This window comes from Anopheles gambiae, chromosome 2 (assembly GCF_943734735.2).
Source record: "Anopheles gambiae chromosome 2, idAnoGambNW_F1_1, whole genome shotgun sequence".
NCBI classification, from domain to species: domain Eukaryota; kingdom Metazoa; phylum Arthropoda; class Insecta; order Diptera; family Culicidae; genus Anopheles; species Anopheles gambiae.
Window position 1 is genome coordinate 95,302,375 of NC_064601.1, and position 19,593 is coordinate 95,321,967.

Consider the following 19,593-nt stretch of genomic DNA (forward strand, 5'->3'; position numbering starts at 1 on the left):
GAACGGGAAATGATAATCATCTGACGGTTATGATTTTTGCCACCATACCCGTGTCGTAGCTTTGCCCATTTTTAATGCTTGCGCTCACTCGCTCGCTCGCCTTCCTCTTTGATTCGGTGTTTTGCTATTCCCCTTTTTGTGCCAGCGATTGCATACCTCTCAGGGGTTGCGCTATACCTGTCGTGCTACCGAACGATAAGCTTTTCGTTGGTGATTTCTCTTGCTCTCTTTCGCTTCATTTTCCCCCCTTTTAACATCATCACCAAGCGCGTTCACCAGATCCTCAGGGCCAGGAAATGGATGGTTTGCAAGGTGGACTGTTATTAAGCTATTATTTTGGTATCGTTCGGTTGACCGCTGTCGATTTCTGGGGGGCGTTAAAGGTTTTGTACCCAACACCCATTGTCGTTCCCTCCCTCTGTTTGATTATTACTATTGGAGTGCCCCGGACCATGCTTTAAAGCTACCATTTGTTGTTTTTATTTCACGCTTTTTTGCCACACCATGACAGCAACAGCATGTTCAACATGTTGCTACTACCCCGATAAGCGTGATGCGATGGTGTGGCACGGTGTTAAAAATTAATCGAACGAAGCGAACCTCGGCGATTGTTCACAATCGACCAATTTGTCTTGTGTACGGTTGCACGGATCGTGTGAAAAATTAAGATAAATCTCTCGCGAACGAAAATGAGTCTGTTCTCCGTTCCACTCGTACCCCTCCTCTCCCTTGCGCTCCAATTTCCCAGCGGATCAATAAAACCAATAAATCATCGGTTGCATTCCACACCCGCGTTGCGGGAAGTTGTACATTTTCTCACAACATATTTACTGCCAGCACCGGACGAACAATGAAGCAGTTTTTCGTACGAAAATAAACAGCAAGAAAAACAAGGAAAAGCCGGCCGAGGGTGCTCTAATCCATCAAAGTTTGATACAGGCTCAGTGGCGACTGTGAAACTGCAGCTGCTGACAGTCAATTTCAATTATAATTTCCACCGAATGAGGATGCCGGACTGGGCCAGTTGCTGTAGTCGAGTTGTTGGGAGGCCAGGGAAAATGCAGGGAAGCTTGTCACGATAACGTTTCGATTATCGAACCAAAATGCTACCAATCGGAATTTCTCGAGGGCGTTATCCGGTACGTGGGGCATCGGAAATGAAGGTATTTTTTTCTCATTTTGCTTATTTGGAAGCTGTAACCACTCTAACCACAATGCCGCCCATCCGCAGATGGCAGTAAAAGAAAGTTAATAAGAATTCACTTACGCGAACGCCCTCGGTTCAAGGATAATCTACTTGGAAGGCGTCAGAAGGGCCAGACGGGCACGCACTGTGGGCTTTGAACCTTATCGAGTTGGTTTTAATGGCATTGAGTCTAAATGGAATGCTACATTCACTTGTAATTTTGAATTGTAATTTCGTTTCCTTGTCCTTTTTACCACTGAACATGACATCACTGATATAAAAGAATCGTTATTTTTCTTGTTTTGTATGATCATGTTAAGCTATTCGCCACTAGATAGCGCCACTTGATTAAGCAATTGCTTAGCAGTTTTCGCTTTTTAATAAAATTGGCATCAGTTGAAGGCCGAGGGACATTATCTTTACTCGCTAGTGTAATTTCGATTTTCACTAGCGCATCTGGCGGCGGCTTATCGAAGCATTTTGAAAATAATTTGAAACCGCTTCAGAAAATATGATATTTTTCCATATTTTTTACTTAAACTGGACTGGAAAAGCTTTGCAATTGATACAAAAATATATTGTGCAAGTGTTTTAGCCATTTACGCATCGGAAAACGATGAAAATTATACTTTATTTAGAGATCCGGCACGACCATTCCCTCGATGACCAAAACAGCCTCCACCAGCTGCCGCCAGATGTGCTAGTGAAATTCAAAATCACACTAGCTAGTACGGACTATGTACCCCGGCCTTTAATGTTTTAGTGTTGCACAGTGCGCCTTTTTACCACTGATAATGACATCACTAGTATCAAAGAATCGTTATTTTCCTTGTTTTATATGATCATGTTAAGCTATTTGTCACTAGATGGCATCACTTGATTAAGCAAGTGTTTAGTAGTTTTTCGTTTTTTTAATAAAATTGGTATCAGTTAATGTTTTAGTGTTGCACAGTGCGCCTTTTTACCACTGAAAATGACATCACTGACATCAAATAATCGCTATTTTCCTCGTTTTATATGATCATCTTAAGCTACTGGCCACTAGATGGCACCACTTGATTAAGCAAGTGCTTAGTATTATATCGCTTTTTAATAAAATTTAGATCACTTAAAGGCCGGGCTACATTGACCGTACTCCGTAGTGTAATTTTGATTTTCACTAGCGCATCTGGCGGAAGCTGGTGGAAGCTTTTTTTGGTCGTCGAGGGAATGGTCATGCCGGATCTCAAAAATAAGTTGTTTTTTCATCGTTTTTTGATGCGAAAATGGCTGAAATACTTGCACAACATATTTATCTATCAATTGCATAGCTTTTCCAGACCAGTTTAAGTAAAAAACATCAAAAAATAACATATTTTCTGAAGCGGCTACAAATTGTTTGGCAAAATGCTTCAGTCAGCCGCCACCAGATGCGCTAGTGAAAATCGAAATTACGCTATGGAGTACGATCAATGTAGCCCGGCCTTAATGTTTTAGTATTTAATTAACAATGTTTTAGTACATCTTTTGCTCAAAATTGTGTCCATCAGAAAAACAAACCCACATTGCTGCCTGCTTCCGGATCTAATCGAGGGACAAATTTCAATTCCGCCTTCTGTCAATGACTTACCATCGCCCACCGGAGTAGCTTTTTCCTTTGGAAGCATCAACACCTCAACAAGGCGAACCAACAAAGCGAAAGAAGAAAAAAAAACATTACAAAATATACCACAACTCACCAGTCGTCGAGGCAAAAGCCACTTCGTTCTCTCGCTCTCTGACGGCAAAGTGGTGCCCCGGCTTTTCACATTTCCGATTGGCAATTTCACCTGGTCCCGTGGAAGTTCCTTGGGCTTGTCCCACCTCCCTCCCTCATTCCCAAACGCTCATGAATTATGGATGATGGAAAGTGGAAGGAATTTCGGCTGCCTGCGTCCAACAATGTGTTTCTTTTTGTGGTATCATCGGGAGGACATTTAGCTGTCGTGCTGTCTCGTTGTAACAAAAACCGAGAGACAGAGAGAGAAAGGGGCCTGATAAAAACAAAACGAATGAAAGCTTCCACAAACAGGATCGGCCACAGTACAGTAATCCATCCAGTGTTGAGTAGGGGTTAGTAAAGTGGTACGCAACCCAGGGGTTAACCTACGATTTGTCTTCTCTTTTTACGATCCCAACGGAATGGTGTTCAATTTCCCTGCAGACCACCACACAAACGCACACAACCACACATTGAAACGGACTGCAACGAAAAAAACTAAACGATTGTCAGAGGATATTGATTTGTACCCAGGTTCGATGACAGCGTTTCTTCGGTACACACAACACGTGAAAACAATAAAGGGGGAGACTACATTGGAAAGTCACGCTACACGCTGCTGAAGGGTAAGATGCAAAACGACTGAAAAGTGAAACATGTGTCCGAGTTTTCCTTCCCCCCCGTGTGCGGTGCGACGATTTACATTTACGATCGATCGATCGTGTTTCCCTGGGATCTGCTAAATCGAGGGCCACCATTTGCTGATGGATCCTCTGATGGCGCTCGAAAAACCCTGCCCCCAGCACGCCAGCACGGTTATGGGTGTTGTCGGTGAATATAAAACACAGCATCACCAAACCGAGCGATGCTTTAACGAGGTGACTTTATAGCGATGGGGATCGATGGATGGCCGTAAACTTACACAGAGAGAGAGCTAAGTACACCAAGCACTGATGTGACAGATGCGACACCAGACGTTTCACACTGGGACAGGCGGTTTTTTTTTGTTGAAAATTGCTAGATAATACTTGTCCCTTACTACCTCCTTTAGCTGTACCATTTATCCTCTTATCCAGTGGACATCTATTTCAATTTGGTCGTCCGAGCATTTGGTCGTCACCCAAGGTTGCTACAGCGGTAGGTGTTACACGTTTTCACTTCACGTCTGTCCGAGCCGCTTTGATGTCGTTTGAAAACCGTCCCGTTGGTTGTGGTTTAGTAAAGTCTGTGCTGTTGAAGATGAGTCCAACAGCAGCAGACTTTATGGAGCGATAGGTCCAACTACGGTCGAGATGTTGGTTCTTGGCTCTACCGTACTACTAACCTCATTCTAATGCGGGTACAACTGGTGCACACTAGTGAAAAAGTGGTTGTCGCTAGTATCCTAGAACGACCGAAAGGGACGACAGTTTTGTGCCGTTTCTCTACCCCGTAGCCACATAGTTAAATTTGCAAAACATAGCCCACACACACCCCTGGGTGGCTGGGAAAAGCCTGGGAAGGATCTACACATCCCCTCTTTCATTTCATTTTCAAAAGTTTACAGCAAATAGCACACCGTCCCCAACCGGTGTGGGCTTAGCAAACTGACCATTTTGCGGAGGGTAAAGAAACAAATTTAAAAAAAAGCGAACAGAAAACCGAGCCAACCTACCGAAAAGGGACCAAGCCCTAATAAACAAAACGTTTACCAATTTACAACACCATTACGCTCTCGGTGGAAGGGTGAAGTAATGTTTGCCAAAGGAAGCTGCAGCGGTGGAGGTACGTGTATGATTACTTTAATTAGCACACGAAATACCAACCGGCCCATCCACCGAACGAAAAAACGGATTTGCTCCAGGACATTCAACACAAACGCTCCCCGGGGGGGGGGGGGGGAGGACGAGATTGGTGATCGTTAGGCGCAGTAAATTAATGTTTGCTAATGAATCGATTTATGTTCACTATCCCGTTGAACCGTTTTCGTTTGTGTTGTCTATTTTTTTTCTTCTCCCCCTTCACCCCTTGCTTCTATTGCTTAAGTAGCTGGTGTTCATTCTTTCGTACAAAATTAATAACCAAATCAATGATCTTTGCATGGGTCGGGATGTTCGGTTTGGTTGGCTCGTTTGAATTATTGGGTTAATATTTGAACAGGTCTGATGGATTGCAGGCATACGGGGAGACGTGGTCTGTGGACTGTTTGCATAGGGTCAATTTTATCATATTGGGTTATTGGTGAGAAATTCTTTGCCGGAACGTAGCTAGCTAACAGGTTTTGTTGGTTAGCTGAAGATGTTTAAAACTTTGCTTGTTCAAAAGTACGCCCACAAGGCAAATTATTTTACAATACATTCATTGGTCTTAATTGGTCTTAATTAATTGGGTTTAAATTTAATGTTGAGTACCATTCATTTTAAGCGATGTGTGAATCTTTTAGTTAAAATATAGATAAACTCATATAGATGTCCTGTACATATATATTATTTCACCAACATCTCTAGCCCAGAAACCCGCATCGTTAATCAACGGCTCGAAACATTTCCTATTCAAAATTGAAATATTTCATGCTGCGTTGAAATGTTTCATGCACAGCGACAATTTTCAAGTATGCAATCCGCTGAACAACTTCTATGCTCCTGAAAGTATGCAATCCGCTGAACAAGCTTTCGGGTCAACTCGAGCAGCTGGTAAAATGGTTATTCGAGTAGTTGGCCAGGATTGCTATCCTGATTTTTTGTATCCTTTGGCTGCTGAATTCTGCGAAAAATAGAGCCAGAGCAGCTTTGTGTGTAAGTTTATGGTTAAGTTTTGCCTCAATCATAATAAATCTGTCGTTAGCATAGCTTCATCCGGATACTATCCCGGTAATAATTTATGATTGTCATTGGAAGCATATTTTCATTCTTGTTTTAGTCGACGAAAAGTCATTCAAAATGTGAATACACCGTACGTCCAACTAGTGGTTTTATATACTATACAACTAGTGGCAGATATTTCACAAAAAACAGTCCCCGGGAAAGATGCATAATACCAGGAATGAAGTAATTTCCAACAAAACCAATCCTCTTCACTTCTATTTTAAAACGGGGGCCATCAAGTAATTTTGGGAACTGAATTTAAACCGTTGGCTCAAATGAACCACAGTGGAATTCTGATCGGTGTGGAAACGAATTCGACAATCATTGAAGCAAGAGGGAAAATGTTTTCCCCTGGAGCGCCCAAAACTGTTTTAACGAGAGAATCGCTCTCCCGTTACGCGAGACACTCTCTCTGCATGTGAGCTGGGTGAAGAGAAAAAAGATGCTAAACGCGAGTCTGCTTGCTGTCAGATTTTTTCGGGGATGAGATGAGATGCACAATGGGATTTTAAGGATTTTTGTGTAATTATACGTTCGTGAAGTCATATTTTGTCCACTTACTAGGTATTTACTTCCAAAACATCGATAAATGTAATTATCGGGAAAAAATAGAAACAATTTATGTTTTTTTTTCACAAATTCAAATCAAAATAAGCGACACACATCAGCTATGCTGTCCGGCAGTTCTCCACTGTGCGTGCACAGTTGTAAAACACGGACCCTACCCTTGGTCAAAATATTTTACTTTCAAAGGTTCATTTTTCAACGCACTTACTCAAATGGCAGCCAATGATTTTGCCACACCGCACATGCATTTCCCCAATGCAAAGGTCCCAATCAATCCATACAAAACCAACCATCAAACAAACGCGAACCGAATCGCAAACGCGCACTTTGTGCCAGCGTTTGCATCGCGCGCGCCCATAGTGCCGTGTTTCCGGGACCAAAAATTTTCAGTCCGCGCACATTTTCCCGCACACAAACTCAAACCGCGGTCGCGTAAAGGTGAACCTCTGTCCGGGGGCAGATCTCAACATCGACGGGTGAAGATTTTTGCTTGGTGCGAATCCTTGGTACTTATTGCAATTAGATAACACAACACACGGATCCGGTTCGTGCAGGATGAAATATTAGTTTTCATTGCTTGTGTGTGCGTGCGTGATGGTGTGCTCGGACCCATCTTTCGGTTGATAAGGCACAGCGCGCGTGCTCTTGTGATTTGTTGTGCAATGTGTGGGATGCTGTGTGGCGCTAAATAAAGCGTACAAAAAAGGGGAAAGAATGGCGAATGGTTTTCCGCACTCGGCGTGTGCGTGCATATGTGTGTGGCGGCATGGGAAATTACGAGTAGCAGCAGCAGCAGTATATTTGCATTTTTTTCCTTCCCCGGGATCACACCGTTTTTGCCACCGCACTCGCGGCAGCTTCCCTTTGACGTTTAATCCTTGCTAGGCGCTGCTGCTGCTGCTGCTGCTGCTGCTGCTGAGATGCTGCTAGTGTGTGCGTGAGTGTTCGTGCAAGCGTGCAGCCCTGCTGTACCGTCGTGGTCGCCGTCGCCGTCCTGATTGGTTGGTATTGGTGACCGTGAGAGCGCGATGCCTGTCGCTCGGGATGTTGCTGCGCTGGTGGTGGTGTGATTTCGAGACATTCGAGTGGTGCCATTCTTGCAAGGATATCCCCAGGATAACGTACCCGCCGGAGAGTCAGCGTATCCGACTGGTATTTGGCATTTGGTGCGTCTGCAATTTGAGTTTTGCAATCAGCAAAAACCCCGCGTGTGTGTTGGTTGGTTTGGCAGGCCGTGTCAGTGTTTATTACGGGTGAAGGAGCCAAATCAAATCACAGTTATTGATCTGTTGTTGTTGCGAGTGTGTGTTGTGTGGCGAAAGGGAGTACAGATTAGACAGGGTTTTTTTTTCTTCTTCTGTCTATCTGTGTGGAAGCCCGTGACGCGGACGCGTACATCAGTGGTTGTGTTTACCATTTTGGATTTTTACAATAGAAAGCACCGCGAATGTCTAGCATTCGTTAGAAAGGGATTTGAATTTCCATTTTTTTTAGAGTAACCATCTAAGCAATACTACGTAACATATGGTGCGTTGAAAAATCGCAATGTTTCCCGTAAAAAGATTACAGAACAAACGAGAGGAAGCGATGAATGGATTTTTTTTTATTCTCACCCAAAATAATAATACGACTACCCCGCCGTATACCACCATGTATCGGTTTATGCGGAAGAACATACTTCTTGGTAGTGTTTGTGAGGATGGTTCGTCTACCGAGCTGCTTGCTGCTTGAAAGTGTTTGTAAACGTTTGCACCGCTGGTGCAGGAGGAGATAAAAGGGCCAGGGATCTAGCGTGCTTAGCGAAAATCTCCCTCCTCATCTGTTCGATGCTCTGGAAACGAAATGCGTGCGTCGAGTTGGCCGTGAAAAATAGCAACCATGCTGGTTGCTGAAGAATTGATGAAGAATTCGTAAAACGATAATTTTACATTTATATTTTTCCTCCTTAGCAGATCTGCAACTTGAAAATTTTACAGTGAAGCACAAATTTTGCATAATCATTAGTGGTGCTCTCGCCCTAAGTGTGAAGGGTATAAAAGAGCGATAGAGCGTGAGAGAGATAGAGAGAGTGAAAGAAAGCGAAGAAAGGAAAGGAAGGCGAAGCAGAAAGTCCTTCTCCGGTGTGCCATATTTTATTATTTAAAGTGTGTTTGTGTGAGTGAGTGTTTATTTTTTGCGCACCTTTTTTCCAGCACGATTTGCACGTGAAATTGTGCCCGCCAAAAGTTTGAGGAAAAAAGTAAAATATAATAGTCACAACAGCAAAATTTCTCTTCCCTTTCCCCCCCATTGTGCGCTTCCAGTGCAACCGATATTACCCATGCTGTTGTCGTCGTAAATAGTGTGCTTTCTTGCAAGAAGAGGGTATTTAAACAAGGCTTGGTAATCGCGTGAAGATTTCAAATTTAAGGGAAATTGTGTGCGTGTGCTTCCTAGTTTCAGTGGGTAATTGGCGAGTGTGTGTGTGTGAGAGAGAGAGTTTGAAGAAGGGAACATACACAGAGCAAAACAAACAAGCAAAAAAATAAAATAAAAACGGGACATCATCCCCTTTTGCAACAAGATCGTCCACCGAAATCAACGCTACCCCGCAAGCAAGCGTTTCTGGTAGCGGAACAGTCATCGATCGCGGGAAGTCATCGGGTTTTATGCACTAAGGGAACACCGAAACAGCCGTCAAACTGTGGGGCTCCGGACCATACTTTCTACATCCCCAGGGAATGTACTTTCCGGTAAGTTTTGAAATGGTAAACACGGCGACGAAGCGTTTAGCTTGTCCAGTGGTTTGTTCTATCCTAAATGGGAGCTAAGTTTTGGGTCCTCCAATCTGGGTTCACAAGGGACATGATAATGTTATCATGTTTAGTTTTAATTCCCATGATACTTCTCTGAAAGTAAAGTTGTCTTTTCGACCTTAACTTAGTATGATAGTACCTAAATATGGGTTTGAAATTCATGCAAATAATCTGGACGAGTTGAGTCAACTTGCTTAAATTTTCAAATAAACTTCTTTGAGTAGGAGTAGAATATTCTTCTTCAATGACACCAGAGTCCTACTAATCTTATGCTGGGTTTTTTTAGAGTTATGTTATCTCATGATACGATCATTTCTTCTTGCTATAAATGACCGACTTACATCGTAGTCTCTGGTTCATCCTCCTCAGGCCTTTACCACTGTGTCTACTATATTGGATCACCTAGTCGTCTTCTAGTGGACTTCTAGTATCCAAATCCTTAATATCTTGAGCCAAAAATATATCTATTTCTTTAAAAGAAAAATCCTTGTTGAGCTTCCCGTAATAAGCCAAAATAACAAGAATGTACACACTTTGAGCTAATGTATCGTTAGTGAGCACAATACGCATTAACAATAGAGCTAAAAGCCCATCATTCTTAAATAATGCAACAAATAAATCATCTGCTGAGCGACAGCATGCCGTTTTTTTTTTTCGTTGCTAACCGCGGTACAGTAACTCCATGTGAAACACGCTCCGAGAGCATAATATTTATTCTCCCCAAGTAGGCTGACATTCACGCGCACCGCAAGGCAAAACATTGCAGAACATGCGACCAATGCGCCAAGAAGCGCCCTCGAAAGAAAGTGAAACATTCTCACACAACAACTGCCCCGAGATTCTTCTTCTGACGACGACCAAGACGACGGTCATGTGTTTTTGCACGCGACTACGGTTGACTGCGTCCGTCCGTCCGCTCAAAAGGGCAAGATCTTAGCAGGCCGATTCACCATCACTACCATCCCCATTTGCATCAGTTTATATTATTCATCCCTCTCTCTCGCTCCACACACACGCAATCACACGAAACCTCATGCACATTAACAATTTAGCGTTGTGTTTGTGTAGAATGGAAAAAAGCGGGGTAAAAGGAGAATGCGCGTCCGGCGGTGCATCCATCGGGCTGGTAGACGAAATGAATAACAAAACGGCACACATCACATCACACTGGTGATGGTGGTGATTGTATGGCTTGCTTCGATCTTTTTGGACGCTTTCGTGAGGATAAAGAGCTCGAAAAATTGGAGAACGATTCTTATGTGAAGGGTTAAAGCAGAGAGAAGCACCACGATCGACAGCGTGACGCGCGCGCACTGCATTTATGATTTGCCGCACGCAAAGTATGAATATGTGTGTGTGTGGTATGTTGTTGTGTTGAGTTGTGATTCTGTCGCACCTTAAAAATAACTTTACAAAAAAGGTGAGCGTGCCAAAGATGAGGTGACGGCGTACTACTCTCCAGACCCGCATGTGCGACACACCACACGCTCTACAGATCCGGAAACCACGTAGATCACGATCGATCGTATGTGTGTGTATGTGTGTGTGTCTGTGTGGGGGGATAGAAGGGAAGAAGCGCACGAAGGGATGACGACCTCCGTTAAGCTCCGATCTCATGGTTGTGATGTGCACGTTGAGTCATTGTGTCGGAATTAGTTAGACCGTTGGCTTTTTTTTTAAACGAGAGATCGTGAAGAGGGGTTCTGATCATCCCTTCACATTGGAGGTTGCGGGTTGGAATTGGAGTCGGAGTTGCTCGTAACAGACCCGTAACTAACCATGACCCCGCTGTCAGTGTGTGGCGACGTACGTACCCTCCTAAATGAATTCATATTAGTTTCCAGCACAGAAGGGGAGAAGACTTGTACACAATATATTTAAAACTCCCGCTGGAATGTTGAGACCGACGCAGAATGCAAATTTCCAGCACGCCTGTTGAGGTTAGTTTTGCGATCACGGCTGTACGGCTGTATAATAAAGACAATCCGTGCTCGCACTGTTGAAGCAATGGGGTGAAAATTGTTGCTCTAAAACTCTTATCAATGTGCGTTGGAAGTAATGGCCTGTTTGCTCATTATTGACAGAACATGTAACAACCGAGGATCCCGGCTATCAATTTTGTGTGTGATCTCGTTTGAACTCCTCGCTGGTTGTGTGTGTGTGTTTTTTTTTTACTGTTACAAGTCTCTGCTGTAATGAGGCAGCATCACAATAAAATTGATAATGTCTTCCCGTTGTGTGTTTTTTTTAGCCAGTAGACGAGAAGCTGGCATTGATAACATGCTCAAAGTTTGCTCCAAGATGAAGTCTGTTAGACATCACAGATTCTGAGTGTTTGTGTGGTAATACATGTGCTTCAGTTTGCTTGTGATGCCTGTGACCAGATTTTGAACCAATCACGCCATTGGGACATTGGGATATTCATAGTCACCGTGCTTTACATTCTACCATTGCGCAACAGTATATGTTAAGTACTCTGCTCTACTTAGTTTAATGCACCGTGTGGTCCCACATTCGAGGCACATTGTTGGCTACGAGGTGTTGGCTGGAATTGGCTTTCAAATTAATTCACTAAGCCGCCTGACGACACTGGCTCTTTATGCCTCGTCATGGTCTTTTTTTATCATCAACTCACCCACACTCCCGCCTGTTAAGCGATTGTTGTGAAGGTGGAGTTGGCGGCCAGTGGCGGCCTTAACTTCCGTAGATGATTTTATAGATATTTTCTCACCGCGGGTCAGCCAGCAGAAGAGAGCCTTCAACCTCCTGAACCGCCAAAATGTAAAGGGCGTACGTGTTGATACATAAACATCGGTTAATATCCTTCGCAACGCACCAGCGGCCGATCTACGCTCTACGAAAGATAGAAAGTAAATTATTCTCCACCATGCATGGTACCATCGTGAAAGTACGTGTGCACGTAAACATCTTCGTGTGCGTGTGTGTGTCTTGAAATTCCGGATGAAACGCACGAGCCAAGCAGCTTTGGGGGGAGGGTGACAGCTTTCATCCTCTTCCATTCGCAGTAATCGAGGTCGTATTGCGCCCGGAATGAATATTATTATTCCATAGTTTAATCGCATAAAATATTCGCCTCCACCCTTATAGCACCGAGTAATGACTATGATGATGCTGAGCCCTCTGCAGGAAGCTTCGGCTTATGTGGCATGGTCTTACGCGCTTCCCTCGGTGTCTTTTACAAAATGATCAACCGTCTATACCACCAGCATGGCCCGTGTGTTGCAATATGGCACAGCGTCGTCCGGTTTCGGTAAGCCCCGCATTGACTTTGAGCACGAACACGGTGGCCAAGCGTGCCTTTGAAATGCAGATGACCTTTCTACGGATGATGACATTTCGTTATGTCGTCCTCGTTGCCATTCGGTGTGGGGTGACAGAAAGAGATAGAGAGAGAGAGGTCATGATAGACGCAAATCATGGTGTCGTGATCACTATCGTAGCGAGAGGAAGATTTGATATGTAACGTACTCTAATGCCTCCGAATGGACTTTTGCAAAGTTCATGTTCCCAATGTTCCCGCTAGGAAGTCATAAATTATGGCAGCAGCAGTTTCGACAGTTTTCTGTAAAACTAATGCCCCTCAGATGAAGCGTGATGAAGCGGCATCAAAGGAACACAGCAGGTGCAAAGGGGTAAACATCTGAAACAGGTGAAGAAAAGCATGTTCATGTCATCCAAGATTCAATAAATATTCGCTGACATTACAAGGCTGGCTTTTTGCTGTTGCTGTTGGTTCCGGACATTTCGTATTCCGGGAACGTCACAACTTTCCGGTGGACACACTTTATACAACCGTTGTTTTTACGGTTCCCCGTTAACACCCTCTGAGGGTTATTAATACCGTAGATTTTACATCAACCTTTCCTCTAGAGGTGAGTCTTTTTAACGATCTAATTCTCTGCTACGCCTCAATCTACCTTGGCCGTGTGTCTGTCAATGTGTTCGTTTATTATGGAGGGTGTGCAAATAAAAATGTGTAAAGAACCGTTGGCACTAAGACAGGGTAGTGGTGGACGGTGGCGTTAAGAATGGGTACAAATTAGCAAGTTGCCAAAGAAAGCACACACAAAAAAACGGTGTCCAAGACACGTAGACACACTTTTATCCGTCTCTCCATTTTTGGCCTCCATCAGAAGAGGTAAAAATTGTCCGCGCTGGGCTATAAAACGAATACCCCATCTAGAGAATGGAGGAAGAAAAGCAAGCGGAACACCTCCACCTCCAAGTAATCAAACATTTCTTCACAAGCAGGTTTTTGGACGATCTCCAAAAAATTCAACACGGCGCTCTGTTCGAGCTCATCCACAATTTTAACAGTCAGCTCACGAACACGGACACACACAATACCCGCACCCGGACATGGGGCGAAGGTGTGAGCCTGCCCTGTTATGTTTGCTCAGGTGAAGTGTGGCATCATGTAACGGCAGCGTTCTTGGTTGATCAGTTTGGTGACAGTTCAAGTAACCAAAAGGGGGAACGAAGGGTTGAAAGCTACGAAAGCTTAATTGTTGTCATTTTGTAACAACCGACACGGTTAGAGCTCCAACTCCTCATGTTCATCTTGTGCGCTCCAGAACAGGAATTTGCACGCAAGCTTTCCGGTTTCGCGATCACCTGTCGAAACGTGGGTTTTTTTATTGCTATTGTTGGTTGTCTTTAGCGCGGTTTCTGTGTGTCTTTCTCGCTCTCTCTCTTTTCCATTTTTCCTTGACCATGAAATTCTTCCGACCAACACACACACACACATACACAGAGAATGTTCACATGAGCAAAGAGGAGCCAAGAAAACTGAAACTCTTCTGCTTGCACAACAGCAACCCCCTAGAAGAGCCAGTTATGATCTGTGACCAGTTTCTTTTTAGCATGAACTTGATTTATTCCACTTCCACCTTTGCTCCTCTGTTACTGGGGTGGGTAAGCAAACCACGTGCGTTTGGTGATCGTGCTGCTGGTTGGTGATCATTGTTGCCTCTTCTGCGTACACACCAGCTGGCCTGCTATGGATGCAAAATCTCTCCGGATTGGATCACTCGCTTGGTTACGCGATAATCACACGCGGCTTGCGTGAGGCTTGCGACGACGAATCAAAGGAACCTGCGACACCGGACTCGGTACCTGTTTCGAATGGACCGGTTTGTAGCTGAGTGTGTGTGTGTGTTTGTGTGACACGTTTAATTGGGTCAGGTCGGTTGTAGTTTTGTTTTTGTGTTTACCCCCTTTTACCCCTGAATCCAACAGTCGTCGTCATCTCACTGCCACCGATGTTTATTGGTGGGTTTTGTGGTTCATTGACCGAGACACAGGATTGGTGGAGGAGCAGCAAAAGGGTGCGGGGTGATAGGAAAAGAAGGGGCAGAGGGTTTTTTAACGGGTTGACAAACTTTGATTCGCTTTTGTGCCGTCCATTCCGACGCCGCCGGTACAATACGGTTCATTGCGTTCCACTTTGATTCGGGGTTCGGATACGGGGTTGGATTTGTGGCGGAGAAGCGAAGAATTGAAAACAATGCACGCTAAGGCTAAGATTCCAATTTGCTTATCCTGTTTTCTAGTTGGCTTTTCCACTCTTTCGTGCCTTGTTTTTAGGGGCTTTTTTCGTTTGTGTTTGTGCTCCGATTGGTTTTGTTTTAGGTTTTAGGACTTACTACTAACGGTTTGCCCGTTAAAATCCTATGCTTATCCACTGTTGCTACCTTGTAACAGGATTAGAAAAAATAGGCTTGCGCAATAATGCGCTTTTTGTGGTGCTTCACTGTTGAGATATTTCGTAAGCTCCGTGTGCCTCTCGGGGATGCGTTTTCGGGATGCTTTTCTTCACTTTTTGGCCGTTTTTTTTGGAGGAATTAAAAACAGGTTCTTGCGGTCGTCTCATCACCCTCCACCTTTCCTGTGCACCCCTTTATTTTAATAGTTTTGTTTCTTAGTTAGGCTCTCTCTCTCTCTAACTCTCGATCAAGGCGGGGTATAGATGGTTTGCTTTAGTTCCCCTGTTTACGCAGTGGTGATTTCGTTTGATTCGCGCGACTGTTGGGGATGGTGGGTTTTTTTGTGTGTGTGCTACCTTCTACCAGTTCCAACACCACCGCCGCCAGTCTTTGCATGGATGATTTCGTAAGCATTAATTTGCATTTCGGGTTGCGTAGCGAGCGACGGATGGATTTTGTGTTGGGAACTCGCTTCTCTATCCCAGTTAACCCAGTTTGATTGCTCGGCTCCCCGGAGAAAAAAAGCAGAATGCTGCAGAACATTCCCAGGAACATTCAAAATTTAGTACATAAAAAAGAAGCGGAACTACTCATGCATATCACCGTTCTTGCTGGAGTGGCTTTTTGATGTTTTATGATGGTTTCTTTGAGTTTGCTCCAGCTTGTTGTCCCCTCTTTTTGTTTGTGCGCTGTGCAGCTTCCCGTTAAAAGAGCCACAATAGAGGGAGAAAAACACAAACACACACACTACGAGACCAGAGAGCAGCATCGTTGCTTCCACTTAACAGTAACAGACGTCGTCGTCGTCGTAGTTCCACTTGTGATTGAATTGGAACCAATTGAAGGCAAACGGAATAGAGCTCGGCCGCGGTGCCATTATAGCGCGCAAACCCTGCATGATTCCACCCCGAGGTCCAAACTTTCAATTCCAACATTCCGATATATTCTGGCCACTTTATAGAACATTATTGTGCTGGCGCGCGTTGGTGAAAATTTCAAGCCGTTCACTCCCGCTCCCGCAATCTAGTTAATCTTGGCAAGAACAAACAAAATGGGAACACTCACGAGGGCCGGTGTGGAACAAAACTAAACCGGTGAAGGCAGAAACAAAAAAAAAAGCAATCTGGAATCCTCAAAGCCGAAGAGACGACGAAATTTATGACTTTATCCAGCGGCTCGCAAACACATACACACACCGCACCAAACGCGCGCTGTCTGCCCAAACGAGAAGCTTTCCCTCTGTTTCCCGCCCATTTTGTTCGTTGCACGCTGCTGTAAAGTGCATGTTTACTTCCTATATTTAGCTTCCAGTTCGAGGGGGGATTGGTGGTTTGGGAAGGAGTTTTGCTCTGTGTGTGTGTGCCGTTGGAGTGTAAACAAATCACATCAAGCCAAACCACGACGCTAAACCACAATCAATAAAGCGTGTGCGTGTTATTTCTCTTTTTTATTCTTCTCATTTTTGTTTCTGTTTTTCCATCATTGTGGCCAGTAATAGACGCCGAGCGTTGTATGTGTGTGTGTGTGGTTGGGATGCCAATTGACGCGTGGTTTAATGCTAAATGGGACCATGGTTTACAAGAGGGCTAGATGGTGGAGGAGTAAAATAAAAACGACTATGGGGGAAATTGATTGGAAAAATGGGTACTTGAGCATGATGATGGGTATGATACAGGGAGTGGAAGAATCTTGCTAAACGACACAAACACACACACACAGACAGTGAAGAAAAGTGCCAGAAAGATAAACAGTTGCCGGTTTCGTTATTCGATTAAAATATGAAAGTTTTCTCAACTATGAAGGACAATTTTTGCTTCCCAAGATATGAACATCTCCTTCCACCCGGCTGAAGAGTTTTTCCATAAAAATGCGTTTATTTAGGATGTGACAAAGTAAAAGTAACACAATTTGGTGCTCCCGAAACGCTCATAAAAATACTCGCCGACAAAATTCAAAACAAAATCAACTTCATTAATTGCCCACGGTGGGGTTGTCTTTCGGGGTTTCTTTCCTCTTAAAGCGATTCTTAAGTGATGTCTGGTTGTTTTGAAATCCCCTCGTTTTCTTCCTGCTGCTCCATTCTACCACAGCAGAGCGGAAGATCGCCGAAAACAAATTAAACATATTTACGATATTTGAGCGAGTGATGTTTATTGCGCAACGCGTTTTCCCACCCCTCCTCGTTGTAACGGTGATACCATCCCCCAGAGTAGCGTGTTTCTGTGATAAAAATGCTCCCACACAGCCATTACGGTTTTGGGTAATTGCGAGTAGAGTGCGGCATTCCGGCATTCGCAAAAAAAGAACTCCCATATTTCGAGCACCCGGTGACGCTATTTTGTTTGTTTATTTATTGTTTCTTTTTTTTCGGTTTTATATATATATTTATACCGTTTTTTCCCCCATTCGGACGTCATTAGAGAGGACCCCGGGCCCGAAATCGAACGTCTTTAACGTGCACACAAAGAAAGATTCTGTGACGTTGACCACGCAGAGAGGGGTTCGGTGGTGAAACATCCATGCCCATGGGGTGGTGTATTAATGAGCGCATTATTAGCCGGTTGTTTTCGATCGATCGTTTATGTCACGACAATGATCTGTGTTTTGGGATGAGCAAAAGCGGCGAATGCGAATGCGAAGATGCGAAGGATGATGAGAACGACGAACAACAGGCAGCTTTGTGTCGCTCCACGACTAACACGCGCTGTGGTGGTCGCGACTGCTAGCTACTAGCAGCCGTCGTATTGCGTACAGCGTGTCCGAGATAAGCGGCTTTGCTCGTTGCCAAAACGCTGAACGCTTTTGCTGCTGATAGAGCTTGTGGAGCAGCTGACCCCTGAAACCACCATGTGCCCGCAGGGGTCGGAAAGGTCGAGGTTATCGAGGACCTAGACGGAACCGAACCCGGGGGACGGCTGCTATGCCGATTACAGTTTTTGGGTTTTATGATCTTCACATTTGCTTTTCGGGGTTTGTGGATTGCTTTTATTGCGAATTGAGTTTAAACAACCAAACGCTAATGAATGTTTAGATTACATGTTATGCGAATTACGCTAGATACACTTACTGTAGCTTTCACCCAAGACTAACTAACTGCATGTAAAGAGAAATTGATAAGATAAATAGCGTCGAACCCTCACAGCCAAGGGACAAAATGATTGCTTTGTCTTTTGCTAGCGATTCTTATGTGTTTACCCCCGATAACTTTCACATGGGAATCTTCTGCACAAACAAACGGCAAAAGGTCCCAAAGGTTTGACCTAAAATCTGGTCGTCTACGTTCACCGAATAGTAGGGAAGTCGCGTAACCGAAGAGAGTCCAGCGTGTCCAGTACTGACCATCGAACCAACGGGTCAACGGGTTTTGGTGTGCCGAGATTGTGCTGATAACGCACCCGGGTGAACACTGTTTTTGTTTGGAGAATGCATCATGTTTGTTCAGTTCCTTCCAAACAAACTCCACTGCTCAAGAAACAACACACAGACACACACATTCTGATGATGCCGTTTAATAGTGTCTAGAGATTAGGCCTGAGCCGATGTTGTGTTTGTCTGTGCCATCATCTCACGATGGAGACGTCACCGTTCAAGGATAGTTGATTTTATTTATTGTATAATCTTGTAAATAAAGCCGATTATCATAAACGAATCGAAGACGCTGGAATGCCTGGAAGGCTAAACACAGCTGGATCAGCTTGTGACCTCCTCATCTCATCGTGCCGTCCTCTGCTAGGACCTCGGAATAATGCCTCCTCCGTTAATCCAATCATAAAGGTGTCGAAGGGTGAGTTGTGGACGGTTTTTAGCAAAGCTAACCGGCGAAATGAACATCCATTCATTAACAGTAGACGAATGCGGAAATCTAACCCTAACCACCACCACCACCACCCATTCCTGCTGGGTGGATAGGGTGGTTTCTGTTTTGTTGAATATTTATGCACATCTGCAGTCGAGCGCAGGCGGCAACACCATCACTACTGTAGCGCGGCTGAAGCGCGGTACAACAAATACAGCGATAGGAGGCATGACGTTCCGTACAGACGGAACGTTTGAAAGTCTCGCCCGCTCTCTGGCTCTCTCGCTCTTTGTGTGTTAACGAATCGATTTTGCATCAAGCAACTGTATTGGAATCCATTGCAACATGTAGAGGAACAATGCTGGCGCAAACAGTGGCATTGAAACCATTTCGGATGACTTCGGAGCTCTCGGACATGGAATTCTTTCGGTTTTCCAAGACTAAACCTTGGAGTCGTTCTGGCTTCAGCAATAAAACGCTTTATATTAGCATAATGTTGAAAAGATTAATGAACGTTCAATGACCAGCAGTAGGCGACGTTCAGGGGGCGGGGGGGACCGTGTTTTATCGGCAATGTTTATTTTGTGCCCCTCCCCTAGTTACCCGGTCGTGGTGATGGTGTTGGTGGTAGTGACCGTTGCTAGCAGCATGTTTATGTTTATATGGGTTGATGGGTCGCATGTTTGCGTCCCCAAGTGGTGGATGGTTTGATCAGTGACCTAGTGACTGAGTTGTGTTTTTGTAGGCATGCAGTGTGAACATGTTGTGTTTCCCTCCCGTACCCGATGTATTACCGTGCCTAAACGGGCTTTTGTAATTTCTTATGCAGTGATTGATTTTGGCCTGTCACAATTTGCGCATTTTAGATTTCTCCATTTTGGAGCGTTTGCTTGAATTTCCAGCACCCAAAACGGGCGTATGTTATTGCTACAAATCATCGTC

At 44.4% G+C, this 19,593-nt stretch overlaps 1 protein-coding gene across 50 annotated transcripts in view; it reads left to right on the forward strand.

The window, feature by feature from the left end:
* The window catches only part of LOC11175562 (AF4/FMR2 family member lilli), a 208,326-nt gene that overhangs the window by 45,552 nt on the left and 143,181 nt on the right, over positions 1 to 19,593 (forward strand). For 3 of the 50 annotated variants that reach the window (XM_061649771.1, XM_061649792.1, XM_061649791.1), the window contains exons 1-2: positions 6,667 to 6,827; positions 8,287 to 9,066. The exons of 25 other annotated variants lie outside the window; for them this stretch is intronic. In XM_061649771.1, the coding sequence (XP_061505755.1) occupies positions 9,055 to 9,066 (12 nt within the window). In that variant the 5' untranslated portion in view covers positions 6,667 to 6,827; positions 8,287 to 9,054. Of the gene's footprint in view, positions 1 to 6,637; positions 6,879 to 6,922; positions 7,336 to 7,368; positions 7,501 to 8,283; positions 9,067 to 19,593 lie in introns of those variants that run through there. 22 more of the 50 variants (XM_061649778.1, XM_061649788.1, XM_061649784.1 and 19 more) reach the window with 20 other exon arrangements.